This window comes from Nuphar pumila, chromosome 17 (genome assembly GCF_984573655.1).
Source record: "Nuphar pumila chromosome 17, dmNupPumi1.hap1.1, whole genome shotgun sequence".
Classification (NCBI taxonomy): Eukaryota; Viridiplantae; Streptophyta; class Magnoliopsida; order Nymphaeales; family Nymphaeaceae; genus Nuphar; species Nuphar pumila.
The window spans coordinates 78,648,869-78,667,000 of NC_143265.1; the positions used below are offsets into that span (position 1 = coordinate 78,648,869).

The 18,132-nt window shown below is 40.9% G+C and overlaps 1 protein-coding gene across 1 annotated transcript; it reads left to right on the forward strand.

Moving 5' to 3' along the window:
• Positions 1–10,944: 10,944 nt before the first annotated feature.
• LOC149812366 (purple acid phosphatase 4-like) lies at positions 10,945–14,461 on the forward strand. The gene is made up of 7 exons (XM_089993292.1): positions 10,945–11,073; positions 11,808–11,964; positions 12,084–12,194; positions 13,003–13,130; positions 13,452–13,580; positions 13,861–13,928; positions 14,196–14,461. The coding sequence occupies exons 2-7, from the start codon at positions 11,808–11,810 to the stop codon at positions 14,407–14,409; spliced, it is 807 nt and encodes a 268-aa protein (XP_089849418.1). The 5' UTR covers positions 10,945–11,073; the 3' UTR covers positions 14,410–14,461.
• The last annotated feature ends 3,671 nt before the right edge of the window (positions 14,462–18,132 follow it).

Genomic DNA, 18,132 nt, shown 5'->3' on the forward strand with positions numbered 1-18,132 from the left:
ACTAAAACTAAAAGGACTTTGATTTACCGAATTAACACAGTAGTTTGACGTTGAATCTAAATAACAAGACACTGATGAAGAACAAATAAGAAATAAAAAGGGCTAAAGGCGTCAAATACGTTGAAACAAAAAGAATAACATAACTCATAAACTAAAAAACGCAGATCACTAGAATACGCAGACTATAAACTAACATGTATTTTTGTTCTTTTCTTTTGGCAATAGTTGAAAACACATAAAGAGAAGGGGAAGAAGAAGATCACTTTACGGATGGCTTTCGAGAGACTGGTTGAGAAGAGAGTTTGGTTGATCCTAACTTCATACATGCCTCCCCGACGAAGAAGAAGAAGTTACCGATGATGAAAGGGTTCGAAGCTTGAAGAAAAAGAGGAAGAAAAAGAAAAAAAGGAGAACAAGGAGAGAAAGAAATCAGCAAAAGAGAGAGGAGAAGGAAGGGAGAGAGAGAAGAGGGAGGCAAGAAGGAGGAGAAGCAAGAGGGCTGCTGGAAAAAAACATTTTTCCAGCCCTCTAAACTACTATTTATGAGCCCAATTAGGTTAAAACAAAATTTTCAAAAGAGTCTGAATATTTTTCATAATTTTCAAAACAAGGTTTCTTATGAAAACATATTTTTTCTAAAAATCAAAACTTAGTAAACTAATTAAAAATTAGCTAATACAAACCTAAGCTAACTAAACTACAATTAAGAAATTCTAAATCTAATAAAAACACTAAAAATACAGGAAAAACTTAAAAAAACCTGATTTTTTGATAAAAATCAATTCATTGCAATTTCTCAAAACTAACAATAAAAATGAGTTTTTATAGCAAATTTAACATGGATCTTGCATAAATAATGATTAATAAAATGCAAATATTATGCACGATCAGATATCTGGATGGGTCAAAACAAACTTGCTTATGTAATCTCTAGTGGAGAGATTGGGCTTATGAGCTTGGGTGAGTGGGCAGTGAGCATATGTAATTTAATTCATGAGCCTCATAATTAAATAACACCCATGACTCATTTGAAACATGTCCTTTAGACTAGAATCTACTTTGGAGAGAGTGGAGGTACACATGATCGGTTGTCCATTATATTGCTTTAGAGAGTGACAACGTCTCTTTGTCCTCTGTCTTCGGTCGTAAGGGGTCCATACTACCATGTATCCTAGGTGGTACGTTCAAAATCTCTGCAGAGTAGGAATCAATTTTCTGCAGAACCACTGGGTGTTTCTCTCGGTTATGGACCACTTTAGTGGAACTTCGGTGTAAGGTTGCAAATTCTTTAATGCAATGAGGTTAATAAAATATATGGCATAATATACCCCTCATTGGATTGGGTGAATCAAAGTTAGGAACCCGAGAGTGTACCATCGAGCAAGAGAAAAAGTAAAACATAAGAAATCAGAATAAAATTATTTAAATATTCAGTTTGTGTATACATTGTTATTTCATTAGCATGATACATCATGGCATATTTATCCTCTAATATGAATGCAAGCATGATTAATTAGTTATGTAAATATGAATTATGCTTAATTCTGATATATTATGATGCATGATTTAGATGTTATATAAAAATGTGCTAATGTTTATATCTGTGATTATAATATTTATGTTCACATATTTTGGTAATTACCTATTGAGGTTGTAGACTTATGCCTCTATTTATAATATTTCAGGTAATGAGTAGGCTGGGAGGTGATGACAGTAAGTTCAAGATGGCGCCAAGAGGGTCACAATTTTTAAGGTTTTGAGAGGACTTAATATTTTTATTATTTGGTTATTTGATTAAGTTCTGTAGACTCTGATAATGTTTGTGACTAGTATTTAGTTGATTTTAAATATAAATTATGGTTTAATTTAGTTATCCCAGTCTTACTAGGGTGTATGTTGTATCTGTAACCTGCCCAAGGCTTGGATCATATTTAAAAAGAATTTTTGCTGTGTTTCTTGAAAATCATATAAAGGGGTTTAAAAAAAAGTCCTAAATTTTCAGTTTAAAAAAATTGGGGCATTACAGAATATATGTTTAAAGTGAATGTTTGAGGAGATAATGGGTTTGTATTTGAAGTGTGTGTGTTGTAAGCTTGGAGAGGATGTAAGGGGGTTTGTATTTTTGAAGTGTATGTATATTTTTTGAAGTGTATTTAAAGTTTTTGTTGAATGTATGTTTAAAGTGAATGTTTTAGGTTGTACGTTTGAAGTGTATGTATGTTTTTTGAAGTGTATTTGAAGTGATGTATGTTTGAAGTTTATGTTTGAAGATATATGTTTGAAGTTGAATGTTTGAAGTGTATACAAAGTTTTTGTTCATTTCAGTTGCAAGTTTTTTAATGTAATTTTTTTAAAAACTAATTGAGTTTTAAAATTGCAAGTTTATAGCCCATAACGATGACATTTCTATTTCACTGTTATAGGCAAAATCCATGTCTCACCGTTATATCCTGTAAAGTCCATGATTTTTTTTTAATTAAAATATGTTTTGATGTGTTGTAGTGACAAAAAAATTTTGTGTGTGACTGCTAGATTTCCTCGTAAGAATATGTGTTCTGAACTTTATGAGACCTTAATCGCGTAAGTAAAATGTAAGTAGCGATTGAGGGATATCCGTAGTGAATTAACTTTCGAAATTTTAAGGGTAAATCCATAATGTGTATATTTGGGTTGTCCCCGAATTTGAGACCCAAACGACGAAATAACCCCGTCAGTGCATGTGAATTACTGAAGATCGTGTAGCGAAGAGACGAGGGTCAAAACAAGAGCAAATTTTGTAAGAGATGAAGATTTCTTTTAAGATAAGCTTGAGAAAGGAAATTGTATTGGACATTTGAAATAAAAAATATATGTTATGATATATTTTGATCTTAACTAATGAATTTAATGAATTATGGAGAAATCATTTTTAAGATGGTTGGTCAAGGGGTCGACCAAGCCCTTGGTCGACCATTTTTGGTTTTTTTTGGGATGATAGAGGCCACGAAGACCAGCTAGACCTATGGCATAATCGTAAGAGGATGGGTCGGGGTGAGTCCCTTAGGGAGGGCCACGATTGGCCCATCCCCCATTAGCGTGACCTCATGGTGAGGTATGAGGCCTCATTATGATGGTGGGGCACCCCTCCAAGGCAACTGCATGAGGTTGCGCCCCATGGGATTTTGAAAATCCCTTTATGCTTTTTCCAAAAGGGCATTAATGAGGTGTGCGCCATTCCAAGTAGTGCATGAGTTTGCACCCCATGGCACTTAGGTAAGTTTTTACTTCCATTCAAAGGGCGCACATGCATTGGCTGAGAGAGGCGGCTATGTAGGGCAGTCATTGTTTTTCCAGAGCTTGGAGGGGCGTGTTTGCCCCCAGCCACCCATCTCCTGCAGCCTTAATCCCAACCCTTGCTTATTTTGGGCCCTTGATATAAAAACTTTGAAGTGAAGAGAGAGAGAGAGAGAGAGAGAGAGAGAGAGAGAGAGAGAGAGAGAGAGAGAGAGAGAGAGAGAGAGAGAGAGAGAGAGAGAGAGAGAGTAGTTGGCGAGTTTGGGCATCTCTCTCTCTCTCACTCTTTTTCTCTCATTCTCTCTCTCATTTCCATCCTTCTCCTTCCCATTCTCCTCTTGAGGTTGTGTGTGAGGTGTGAGGGCTTTCAAGTGAAGGGTACATCCGAACCCCTTAGCATCCCGTTAATTTTGTGCCACCTTCACCATCAGAGCATCCAAGGTGAAGTCTCAACTTCACATTTTTGGTTCCTTGAAGAAAAATGTGTGAAGCATGAAACCAAGGGCGCCGGTGGCATCTATGGCTTGCACAACCCTTGGCGGATTAGAAACCATGCTAGTATTGAAACACGATTGCTCATTTTCATCTTGCTTCTCATTTTGCAGCCTGTTCATGATTCATGAAAAAAGAAAAAAAGAAATTCCCCTTTTGTTATCTTTCAAACTCTTGCATGCATATAAGCATTCTTTTTTTGTTGTGCATGTCTGGTTCCCAGCCCTTCTTACAATCGTGAGATGGCTAGGACCTCTTGAAACCTACGTGATGGCTAGAGCACCGGACTGGGTACGAAGGTAGCTCAGTCCAGCCATGGCCCCTTACAATCTCTTTCTCTCATTTTGCGCAAATCCCCACTCCAGTGGGTTTTTTTGTGTGTGTGTGTCGCCCTTTTGGGGTTTTTGCAGGGTGTTCGGTTGGTCTGTCCCCTGCTGGGACAGACTTGACCAGGTGCATCATGGTTCGAGCAGGGCTCAGCCAGGCGCACCCAACCTATGAGCCACCCTCATGGTGCGCGTCAGGATGCCGAGTGCCAACATGCACCCGAATAGTCTTATCCTCTTGGGGCGTTGGGTTCAGACCCTGTCCCCAAGGGTTAGTTCTGGTCTGAACCATGGGTTCAGACCAGAGCCACTTCATGGGTTGGGTCCCGTCCAGAGACCCTTAGTTTTCGTTTGGTGCGCATGGCTGGTCACCGGGTACCGAAGGTGCCCGGGTAGACCAATCTCTCTTTCTCTATCTTTTAGGGGTACTCAGCCCTTTGACCTGGACGCCGGGTCTGAACCAGAGGTTTAGACCATGATTCTTGTTAGGACTGGTGGTTTGGTCCAGATGACCAGACCTGAAACTAACCCCCTTACGCTTAGCCTTGGCGCTATGGTGGGCGACGGGTACTAACTGCACCTGGGTGCCTCGTTCTGGGTCTCAGCCCTATGCTCGCCCACCTGGTCTGAACCAAGGGTTTAGACCAGAGTTCGTCAGGTTTGCATGGTCTGGTCCAGAGGAGCAAACCCATACGTTTTAGCCTCGACCATGGGTCCCTTTTTGCGACAGGAAGTTGTCGGGTGTTAGCCGCACCCGAGCACCCTATCATTTGGGTGCCCTATCGTTGGCTGTCTCCCATGACAACTCCCTGGTCTGACCATAAGGTTCAGACCAAGGTCATAAATTCTTTTGGGGGTTTGGTCCTAAGGACCAGACCCCAACCCATTGGGTTGCTTGAGTTATTTGGAAGAACCGGGTGATTGCGCACCCGGGTGGCCTCACCGAGCATTCAGATATGCTCCCTGAATTGTGTGGCACACTAGGCATGGACCCGGTGGTCTGATGCGACCCAATGTTCCAGCTACATTAACAATACGTCAAGGAGTTTATGAAAAAAAGGGGATATATATATGTAGTAAAAGCGAAATGACTTTAGCAACTAAGCGTTGCATTGAACCTAGAGCTTGCCATTTTTTGAGGTTTCAGGTTCGCTGTCTGACAGACCCGTTCAGTCACATGGCAGCCGTGTGAGTGCATCCAGAGTGGCCCCTAGGGCCACGACTGATGCTTTGGTCTTATCAGTACCTAGTACCTTGTGCCTTAAGTTTGATGCATTCGGGTAACTGAATGAGGAGTGAGCCCAAAGTAGTTTTGTGGGTTCTTTGCTACCCCGTTTTAGGTGGCCTTGAGGTGGGATATTGGTGAGCATCACAATGACACCACTGCGTGTGCATTCTTTACGACTAAGGTTTTGGTCATCTTATCAAAACCATCATTTCTGCGTCGATTGTCTTGGTAGAGTATGACAACCCTTACCGTGGTAATACTAATGTTATTTTCCATAAGTTGAAAATATCCTAGATTTTATACTTGACACGTAAGTGTGTCAAATTAAGTAACCTAGCGTTGTATAAGCATACAATTGTCCTTCATGATGTATCTGCATCGTTCCTCCCGCAAGTGCGGCGATCCACCTTGGAAATGCAAATGTAATTCCCATACATATGAGAATATCTTAGATTTCAATCTCAACACATGAGTGTACCGAAATCGTGAGTTTTCTCTATAAGAGTGGCTTCGTTTTATGAGAAACACCAAATAAAGACTTTTTGAAGTTCTGATCTATTAAAATTGTAATTGAGAAACTTGCAATAATTGTTTCAGTGTATTGTATTTGAAATGATGTTTACATAATATTCTTGAATTTCATATCTCTTGAAAATTTGAAATTGTACACTCACTCGCACATTCTCATGTAACTGAAATGTGTTTTCTAGGATGTGCATATGTATCCATACCACAGTTGGTTTATAATTGTGCGAACAACTTGAGATCATGTGATTCTTAGCTCGCACTCGCACGTAGCACATCTTGACACTTGTACTACTTTTTACGTACCTCGAAAGGGTACACTTTGGTCTCGTGTTTGGGACACAGATGAGTGCACAAGGTGCACAATACACTCAGATGTGTAGAATGATCACAAAAACTTAAACACTATAGGGTTTGATAAATACACTGTTGTGGTTGTTAGACTCAATTGGAGTCTTTGGGCGATGGCCCCTTGTGTCGTGAGTGAGCTCACGTATGTCTATACCCTAGTAATGAAAAAGATAAAATGGCTCACGAGCTATATGCTCTTGTTAGCCGCATGAGACTGAGCACGTGAATGGGTAGGCTAAGTCCTCGTTTGCGTACCTCGCGGGGACCACAAGGCATGAACACCTTGAAAGGAGGTATGACTTGATAGATGAACCTAAGATAGATAAACCTGTCGCGCCTCATTCACAGAATGGTTCACCTTAGAGAGGGTGGATGGTACAACCCTGAGTGACTAGTCGTTACTATGACATATGTTTTGACAGGAGCTGTAGCGTCCTTTGACCTCTAGTCACTTAAAGTTAGGGAGGTCGATGTGACGATGTGATCTTTTAAGGGTACCTCACTACTGCAGTAGAATGAATTGCAATTCTTACCTATGCGAGAGTTTCTCTCAGCTGCGTGCTGCTCGCATGAGGTTTACTCGGTCTGTAGCATCCTCGGTTACCACATTAGAAATTTAATAATAAACGTCGAGTGCATGACTCACAGAATACGAGGTTTCTTCGCGTATCCGAAGAAGTAATCAGAAGAACTTAATTACTAACCAATCACAACTGGCATACTTTAGTGGTTCCTTGCTTCTTTGGTTACTGCACTTGTTCTGTTTCTTTACTGTTTCTTAGCTACTTGTGGTTAGAAATTGCTCAGTTTCATGTTCACTGCTTTAGTTTGTTTGCATTTACTTGACACAGGCACATGCATACATTGTATCATATTTTCCATGTTATATATATGCTTCTTTCTTGAGAAATAGAGATATGATGTTGTTTCTTCACCACATCGCAAGAGTGTTGACCCTGTTTTATGGGGATGCAGGTGACAAATAGGTACAACGGCGATGCGACGACACATGGTGGAGGCTTGGGGACCCACACTTATATGTTGTTCTTGCTCCTGTTCAGTTACGGGTTTTTGAGGGGATAAACCCTCTGTTTTGAGAGACTGATAGATTTGTTGTACACTTGTCTTATTTTGTATTTTAAACTCATGGGTTGTATAATCCTTTAGACTTGAACTTGTACACTTTTGGACTTTGATAGACATAAATGCTTTCCTTACCTGTGGTCTGCTAAAACTTGCGGCTTTGTTACTTAGTTACCCCTTTTACCTTGCTTTTTGCTGTTTATCATAAAACCATTAAAAAAAATCTCAAAAATTTAAAGGATTTTCCAAGGTCGGGGTTTGGGGTGCCACATATCCAACCTATATCTATGAGTAATTCTCCCTGTTATACCCTACAATGACATGTTAATGCTGGTCGTTATAGGCTATAACAACGAGAATGAATGTTATAACCTATAGTAGCCTATAACAGTGAGTTAGAGATCTCGTTGTTATATGGTATCTCGTCGTTCAAATAAGCTTGCCATTATAGTCTACTTCACTGCTATTAGTGTTTTTAGTTTCAACGAGATTCATCACTGGTATTGGTTTATCCTTTAATGATAACTTATAAATGTCATCATTATTGATCAACAGAGGCCATTTTTTGTCGGTGATATATCGACGAGAAATAGTGCTATTACAAACCAATAGCGATGAGAAATAGAGCAATAGCGCGAGAACAATCACCGCTATTGGCCTGCATCCTTGTAGTGTGCGAACTTCTTATAATGTACATATATATAGCGCAAACCTTAGCAGGTTTAATGTGTAAAGGGCACAAATATCCTAAAAAGGTCAAGAATCGATGATTTTGGATATGCGAAAGATTTTGTCAATTTGGTAGGTATTTCTAAACACCCACCATTTTGCAAGGACAATACAATCATTTTTCATTTATTTCTTGTAATCAAAGGTGGTTTCAATATTCATGAAAGAATATTGATTTCTCCTGAAATGATGAATTCAACGGCTCAATCCAAAAAAGCTTTATGTTGTATTTAAACCATATTTAATCTAGGCATGTGATAGAGTATATTGGCAGTTTTTATCTTCGTCCTTATGGTATTTGGATTCTATGAGGCTTGGATTTCTCGGACTATTGACTAATGTGCAATCTTCAAGCTTTGAAGTCATTATTAATGGCCAGCCTGGTGAATGTTTTTATAGTAACAAGGGTATTAGACAAGGTGATTCTTTATTCTATTATTTATTTATCATTGTCATGGAATGATTTTCTTGTAGAATGCATCTTGCAAAACAAAAGAAACAAATTATTCCTTGTACAACTACTACGTTTTATTAGAGCCATAATCTCTATGCAAATAATGTTGTTTTCTTTATCAGATATCAATCTAACTCTATTGGTAATTTTGTATCAATTATCAATCAATCTGAGCAGGTCTCTAGTTTACAAGTTAGCCATACCAAGTCTCTTTTTATTCCATTTCAAATCTCAAATCAAAGAATTGCAAGCAACTCGCAATTATCTCATTAAAACACATCCCTTCCCATCAAATATCTTGGTGGTCAGATTTTTTTCTAAGGAAAGCTTAGGTGAATTCATTTGTTTGAATCTTCTGAGCAAACTTTAAAGCAAATTGGAAGCATGGTCAAGTCAGCTACTTTCTATGGCTGGTGGATTGATTTTAATTAACTCTGTTTTGGTCTCATTTCCATTACATCTTATGATGTGCTTTAAAGTACCGAATTCTATTTTACATACAATGAAAGTAATTATTGTAGAATTTTATGGAGTGAAAGCCATATGCAAAAATTGACTCATTTGTTTTCATGGGATGAAGTGTGTAAAGCAAAGCAAGGAGGTTTGAGGATAAGGCATCTTGCTGATGTCAATCGAGCTTTGGGCAAGCCAATGATAAGCCCTAGGGGCAGAGGTCCTAGCCTTGGAGTTTTATGCTGTCGGCACTATGACCATAAGTATGGCAGGCTGAGCCAGTGTGACCAAGTCTTTGTGCCGGGTGCGGTTTCTTTGGGTTATAAATTAAAAAAAAAACATATATTGACCAAAGAACATTATCCAAGGGTGGCCTTGACTCTCATGTGGGCAGTTGCCAACAAGCTTGCGATCTAACATTCTCTTCAATAAATGTGACTAGCTTCTTACCTAATATTTGTGTTTTATGCCGGAAACATGATGAATAATGTGATCACGACTTCGTTTCCTAACCCCAACCCGGGCTTGTTCATTCAATAAATAAATAAATAAATAAATAAATAAATAAATAAAAGTTTGTATTTAAAAATGTAAGAATCGTGAGTAGGGATGGCAGTGCATCGAGGGAAGGCGGGGCCCCGCCCCGCCTCGCCCCATTTGGACCGGGGATGAAGGGTATGAAATGGGGGATGGAGGCGGGGACGAAGGTTAAAATCCATCCCCGTCTGGGGGTGGAGGCGGGGATGGACGTGCACTTTTCCCCGTCCCGCCCCGTCCTCGCCACGATCCCCGCCCCGACCACTTTTCCCTGCAATATCCCCGCCCCGCCCTGCCTCATCTCCGTTTGAACCGAGGATGGGAGGACATGAAACAGGGATGAAGGCGGGGGTGGAGGATAAAATCTTGAGGCGGGGCGGGGGTGGAGACCTTGTCCCCCGCCCCGCCCCGGCCCACTGCCATCCCTAATCGTGAGCTTGTGTCTTAGTTCTCAAAAAAGAACGTCTATTCAAATATTGTTTGTCTTTTTTTTTTTTTTTGAAAGTCTAACTGGGGTTAGGCGGACTCCTATCAGAACAACAACCACCCCATGTGGCAGAGAGATTCGATCCTGAGCCTTCAGCTTGACACAAGACCATGCTTTATGAAATAGGTTTGACCCATGTTTCCGGAAAGATGATTAAAAGAGAGATAAAAGGCAATTAAGTGATTTTATTATATTAAGACTGTTAAAGTCAGCTGAGTTAAGAGAGACGTGTTTTGATAATTAGTTTCTTGCCTCAAGTCGGGTATCCGTAAATTTCTAAACATTAGGCATGCTTTTGAAAATAAATAAAACGTCTGGCGTGTGTTTTGTAAATTTTTTTATTTATTTTTAGACGTTTTGCCTTGTCACTATTTCTTCCACGATCTTCTCTTTACGTCAAGGCATCTGACGGACCACAAATATTCCGTTGAATATTCACCTGCAGTTGTTGACCCTCACCTATCCGAGTCAAGACTAGATGAAGACCGTTCTCATATACCTAAGTCCCTAACCGTAGATCTCTTTTACAACGGTCAATATGATGGCTCTGTCTAAGCTACAAGAGTATGGCCCTCATGCGATGGCTTCTGTTTTCCTTCGTCAATCATTCAGGCTTCAGGCGCTACTCCCACGCCGCCACGTGTTCATCGTACCAGGCAAAGCCAACAAAACCGGGAGCTGGAAACCGGGACGATCACTAAAACCAGGTCCGAATCCGAAAGAAAGGGGGAAGTAAAGTTGAAGAACCATGAGACGTTATCCAATATATTTGCGGACCCATCGGTTCGGGTCGACGACGCGACCGCTCTCTTCTATAAAAGGGGTCACGGTGCGAGATAGCGACCCACTGCTTGGCTCAGACCCTCTTCATCTTCGTCCTCGTCGTTCTCGTTCTTCTGAGAAAGAGAGAGAGGACGACGACGACGACTCTGAGAAAGAGGCGATGGCGACGATCTCCGTGAGGAAGGGCTTCTTCGTCTCGCTGGTCTACTGCCTCTGCTGTCTCGTGGACCTCTCCCTCGCGATTCTCCCCGTGAGGGAGCACGCCCCTCTGGCCGGCGGGTCGCTCCGGCTGCTCGTCGTCGGCGATTGGGGGAGGAAAGGGGCGTATAACCAGTCGGAAGTCGCCTTCCAGGTTCCTATTCCATCTTTTTTCTTTTTTCTCCTTTTTCTTTCTTTTCCGTGGAATCGGATTTCTTCGTTCTCGTTGCTCTATTGTTCGCTCGAGTATTTTTTTGCTGATAATGAAAAGAAGATTTAGTCGTCGACTCCGATTTTGTGTTTCTTTTTTAAGCATTTCGCATCTGTTGTCTCTTTTCCCCGTTTGAGACGGAGGTTTTCCGGAAATGTACGCATTCAATTCCTTAGAATCGTCGCTTTTTGCCTGGAGTTGGTAGAAATTTTCTCCATTCTTTTTCTGAGTTTCTGCGTAACTTGTACTCGTTCTTCTCAAGAGCATCTCTCTCTCTCTCTCTCTGATCGAGATTTTGCACGCTTTTTTTTTTTGAATTTCCGATCTGAATTTCCCCCTACTAGAAAGAAAAACTTGTCCTTTTCTCTGCATCTTTCATCCTCAAACCATATCGGAAGTTCTACGAACAAACTCAGCAGCATTGGAACTTTGAGCAGACAAGAATGTATAAAAGCGATCCTGATTTCCCGATTTTTAAAATCTTTCATGATTTTACTGCCGTCTTCATCGTTCCTCCATTTTAATTAAACTTCAAAGTCCCCTCAAATTCAGCTTTTTTAAAGCAAATTTTCGTTATCTCAAGTTGTTTTGTTGTTCGAGCTCGGATTGCATAAAATTTTCCTGAATTTCTCTGCCGTTTCCTTCACCGAGTTCTCATTTTTCTCTTTGTGACGCAGATGGGAAGGATCGGGAAGGAGCTTGGCATCGACTTCGTGATCTCCACCGGCGACAATTTCTACGACAAGGGATTGACCGGAGTCGATGACACGCTGTTCGAGCAATCCTTCTCCCAAATCTACACTGCGGAGAGCCTCCAGATGCCGTGGTACAGCGGTAAATTTCTCCACCTTCAAACCCTAATCCTTGTTTCAGATTGCGCGCGCGTGCACACACTCAAGAATGTATCGTCCGATTCGTATCTGTATCCTAACGAAACAATCGGTCCGTTACAGTCCTGGGGAATCATGATTACCGTGGTAGCGCCTTGGCTCAGCTTGACCCGGTTCTCAACGGAATCGACAAGAGGTGGATCTGCATGAGATCGTTTATCGTCAACACAGCAGGTATAAAAAGGAAAAAAACTTATTTCAGAAAAAATATCGGCTACATTAGACTGTACCGTGCCCTCTAATAAAAACTTATATGACCAACACTCTGAATCCAGCGGTCTCCACATAAACCTAAGATATTCAATTGCAAACGTTTACTTGCAGTATGGGTCGTTGATTTTCGAAGCTCTTCAAAAAACTTGATTTATGCAACAAAAATAGGGAGATCCAAAATATGCTTCTGACTAAACAAACCGTATAAATACTATACATAACTTTTCGATATTGTTGCACACACTCCAATTAATTTAAAGACACATTTCTGTCTATTTAACTTGGGTTATCATTAACTCAAACTGGGTTTCTAGGACAAAGTCACTGATTAACCTTGAAATAGTTTTTTTAGAAAATCTCAAAAACTCCCTTGAGGCTTTAGTGAAAATTGAAAACACACAACACAAAAAAAATGCTAATCTTAACATACTCTAGGGTTTTGGTTTTTAATTAATCATGTATTTTGGAAAATTCTTTGTACGCATTTATCGAGAACACAGTTTTTAGCATACACTAGTAATTGTAGCACATTTAACAGCAATTAAAGGAGCATAAATTTAGGTGTGTTTTTAACTATATAAAAAACTTAGGTGTGTCTTTTATTATCACGATAAGTTTAGGTGTGCTTTTGAAAATTTTTCTTCCTTAGGTTAGGACTAGGAGTGCCTTTGATGATATCCTACATTTTCTCAAAAAAAGAAAGAAATGTTTTATTTTCCGTTTAAATTCTATATTGGTAATTCTTTTTAATTTGCCGATAAATTGGCAGGAATCGCCGATTTTTTCATGGTGGACACAACCCCCTTCGTTGACGGCTACTGGACGACCACCAACATGCACGCCCACGATTCGAGGGGAGTCTTCCCTAGGAAGAATTACGTCAAGGCCCTACTCATGGTATGCGACGCTTACCCAAACGCTATCTTGACAGCGCGTCCTGTCCTTACTATCCATGGATAGGGCAGGACGTGCTGTCCGGCCCTGTCCATGCGCCATACAAAAAAGTTTTTTTTTTTTTTTGGGTGTGTCCTTCCTCTGCTGTTCTGTGGGGGGTCACGGAACAGCAGCGAACACGTATTTCGCATCTGCAGGACGCACCAAGCAGGCATCCCGTGTTTGTGTGGGTGCGTGGGTGCGCGCGCGGACAGCGTATCAAACGCCCCCTTCGGTCCCATTTCGCAGCTCATGAATGATCCGCTCTTTTTTTATCTAAATCAGGATCTGGACTCTGCCTTGAGGCAATCAACTGCAAAGTGGAAGATCGTCGTCGGGCACCACGGAATCAGGAGCGTTGGTCCCCATCGTGACACCAAGGAGCTCCAAAACCTCTTGCTCCCCATCCTCGAGGTAAATTTTCTAAAATTCCATCATAATCTTTTTATGTGGACCTGCTTGATGAGGATCCAAAACGCATTCTGAATTCGGTTCTATCTTCATACTTTTTCCTTTTTTTAGCTCTGATCATTGGTATGGGCAACTTATGAATGTCACCAATTAATTGACGGGATGTCACGAGTTCAACACCCACAAAGGGCTTTCTTTGCCATAAGATCAAGGCTAGGTGTATTTCGTCTCTGTTCTTTTCAGGCCACAAAGGTTTGATGTATTTGGTCTATGTTCTTTTCAGGCCAATGGCATCGATCTTTACATCAATGGCCATGATCACTGCCTGCAGCACATCAGCAGTACCCGCAGGTAATAATGGTTTTATGCTATTGCTTTGTTTTTTGCATATTTTGGTTCATGCTTATAAAGAAAAGTGATCATTGCTGCCTTCTTTGTTGTTGATCAAAAAGTTTATAAGAGAAACAAAGATAATAGATTATGCCGGATCTAAAGAATTTGGAGTTGGATACGTGGGGATCCGACTTTCTATTCGCATTTTCGTCCCTGCATTCATTAATTAACCAAATTTTGTCGTAAGCTAACTATGATTTCTTTTACATGGATTGGGATCCGCAGTCCGATCCAGTTCTTCACAAGTGGGGCCGGGTCCAAGGCGTGGAGGGGGATGGACAAGGGCGCCAACATGGATGGCCTGAAGTTCTACTACGATGGCCAAGGGTTCATGTCCCTTCAAATCACAGACACGGAGGCTGGCGTTGCATTCTACGATATCAATGGGGACAAGATTCACACGTGGAACAAATCCAAGCAGCTTCACTCGGCCATGTAAAATAAATTTTGGTAATAATGGGTATTTTTGCAGATTTGGATGCACTGCATCGGATCCAAATGTAAATTATGCCAACCTTATAAGGTTATTGAAAATTTTGATACCACATTGATGTAGAATCATTTTTAAGATAAAGGAATGAAATAAAAAAAAAATCTGATTTTCATATTAGAGTCATAAAAAAATAATCCAATAGCATTTTATATGTAATTTTCTATGGGATGGGTATGATCTCTCATTTGCTTTGTTTATGTTATCCATATCTGAAACTAGGCATGATTTTGTAGAAGCTAAGTCAGTCAAACCAGACCCGGTATTAGGCACGACACTGGATCCACTTGTGTTTAGGTTGTTACGGTGAATCTCAAGTAATTAGAAGGTCTAACAACTCAAGTCTAATCCTTTTAGAGTAAGACCTTATATAGGTTAATACATTGCTTTATTACACTCATGCCACCCAAGTCCCAAGTAGTACATAATCAAAAGCTAAAGTAGAATTACATCTATGCCATGCCGCATAATAGGAAGAGCTAAGCAGGTTACATTCCTCCACCCTTCAAAATTTGCCTTGTTTGATTTGGAAATATGATCCTCATATCATCTTCTTGCTCTCAAATGACTTCCTTGGGTTTGGAGTTGCTCTATTAGATGAGAAGCTCGGTCACCAACCACCCATTCACTCTTTTTTCTTTTCGCTTGTTAAGGACTTTGGACTGGTGTTAGTTGTTGCAAGTCCCCAAGATCCGAAAGGGGTGAAGCATGGGCCGATGCCTCTCAATGATATTATTTGAGGCAACAAACATGAAAAACAACATATACTTGTGCCTCGAGCGTTAGCTTGAGCTTATAAGCTACCTTGCCAACTCTTGCCTCAATATCAAATGACACAGAACTGGGGGGAGAGCTTGTAGTTCTTGGCCCTCCTCAATGTCAATTGCTTATGTGGGGCAATTTTAGAAGTACTAGATCTCCCACCATGTATTCCTTCTTCTTATGATGTTGATCATGCTTTTATTTTATTCTATTTTAAACTTTCAAGAGGTTGTTGTGCTTCAATTTCTTGAGAAGATAGCAAGTACTTATTATGGACCCACATGTATATGTATCTGCGCTTCGTTAGGCCGGCCTGATAGAACTGATCCATCTAGGAGTCAGGTTCTATCAATTGGTATCAGATCATCCTTCTTAAGACTCATGCAACCTTTTAGGTCATCCCTATGACGATCTAGCCTGTATCCAAAAGATTCAGTCTAGTTCTCTGTAACTGAAACATCTTTGGGTTATCGTAGAGCCGAACAATAGTCCAACAACTTCGTAGTCCTGTGGCTAGTTTTTTCTATCATGTACCATGCCGAATACATATCCTGATCGAGCATAGACACATTTGGGAGGGTATGACCAACCCAAGCAATCGATTGTTATGTCGAGGACATCTTTGTCTTGTGTGTGGATGCCATGCATCTACACGATTATGTGCACACTCGACATAACCAGTACCATTTTGTGACTCCAATTGGCATTCAGATTCTATGCAATAAAGGCCCACACCTTTCTTGATTCTATAATCTGGAAACCCGTGACATGACGATGTCCCAAGAGTTAGTTGGGGAACTCTATACCATAATTGATGCCCAGGCCATTAAGGTATATGGTCAAATCACCAACTTGAGTTAGAACGTGAATGCTTTTAGAGAGACAGTGATAGCATTTAACAGAAAAGTGGACGAGTGTTATCATTCGTTCCTCACTATTGTAGCGAATATCCAGGACTAGTTGGGCAGACAACACGATCATCACAAAGAATCCAACTCGGGCGTCCAATACTTGGGTTCCTCAAATGAACCCTATTAGGCTCAACAACTTAGGTCGACCCTATGAGTTGGTTATTTTGGGTTGAGCAATACTTCTGGATTTCTAGGATGTCCTATAAGGATCGGGTAGTCTTCACCTCAATTTACTTCGAGAAAAATGTCATTCGCTGGTATCACTGGTTGGTGTCTAGTTGAGGACACCTACTTGGAAGGGCTTTTCTCGAGCCTTAGTGATACGCTAAGGCTATGCCAATCACCATGTCTCATTGTCCAAGATTGACCAACACAAAAGCGCAGAGTTTGAGAGATTGAGTAAGCTCGTCACTGGATGGTCCCAGGAGTCACTGATATCGTGGGCCTCAAAATGGACCTACAGATTGAGGTTCATGTTGAAATACCTCTCCCTGATGCAAGCTTTCAAATTGGCATGTGTGTCCAAGGAGAAATTATCATGGATAAACTTGTGTTAAACCCGACCAGGTGGGGCATCTAGTCAAAGGAACATATCCCAAGAGAGCATGACTTCTAGCAGGATCGTGTCCTGCCTCACACAAGAGACTGAACCTCTTAGGTCTTTATAAAAGGCCACAAATCACTCTATACATTCGCTGGAAGCATGCCCCCAAGGTCAAGGTTAAGCAGCTCTCCCACGAACAGATGATGGAGCACCAGAAAAAACTCCTTTGCTATATATAACTGCGATGACTTATAGGAACCAGACTACAAATGCAAGGTCCTGAATAAGTACTTGTGCGATAGCGAGATTGAAGAAGAGATCAATGACATTAAATTGACATATTCAACAGAGGACACTCTGAAGGAGGTCTCAGAGATATCGTACCACATATTAGCTTGCGTGGAGGTGCCTTAGACGACGAGGGTATTGGGTAGAATCATTTAGTTGGTGATTTCAGTGTTGATTGATATTGGTTCGACAAACAATTTTGTGTGTGCGCAAATGGTTAAGAGGGCCAAGTGCTCGACCACCCTTTAACAATTTTTTGAGGTAGTGGTTGGGAACAAGAGCAAACTCAGATCCACCGCCCTTTGCCCTGTAGTTCAGCTGGAGATCCAGGGGGACCATTCATACCATAAACATATTTGTACTACTGATTAAGGGTGCAAACGTAGTCTTGGGGATGCAGTGGTTCTAGTCCTTGGATTCTGTTTTATGGAACTTCAAGGACAAGATAATGGAGTTCGATTACAAAGGTCATCAGGTTTCAATTTGAATTCCTTTCAGGGCACCTTCCTCTCTAGCCAAGTTTAAACAACTTGTCAAGGTTGTCTGAAAAGGTGTCTCTCAGATGGGGTGCCCACGACCTCTACAGAGACCCCCACCAACCTGGAGGCTTTGTTGTAGGAGTTGAGCATAGTGTTTGATGAGCCCAAGAGTCTAGCACCCTCTCGATCACATGACCATACGATCCCGATAGAGCCTGGGGCTAAGCTGACCAATGTTCGGCCCTACAAATATGAAAACACTTAAAAGTTAGAGATTGAGCGAGTAGTGAGAGCGATGCTCTTAGATGAAATAGTTTGTATTCTTCTTTGATTCTGTTGGTGAAGAAGAATATCAAATCTTGGCGGTACCTGGCCCTTAATCAGATCATGATTAAAAACAAATACACGATTCTGATAACCGACGAGTTGCTAGACAAATTGCATAGGGCACATTACTTCTTGAAGCTGGATCTTTGATCCGGCTACCACCAGATCCGCATAACCCCAAACAATGTGTATAAAGCAACATTTTGGACTCACGATGATCGCTACGAGTTTCTAGTGATGTCTTTCAGTCTTGCCCCCAACAACTTTTCTTTTAACATCAATAAGTAATCATATATTCTAAAAAACACCACTTCTTAAGAGTATTTTAGTCATTTTAGTATGGTTGAATTCATCCATAAGA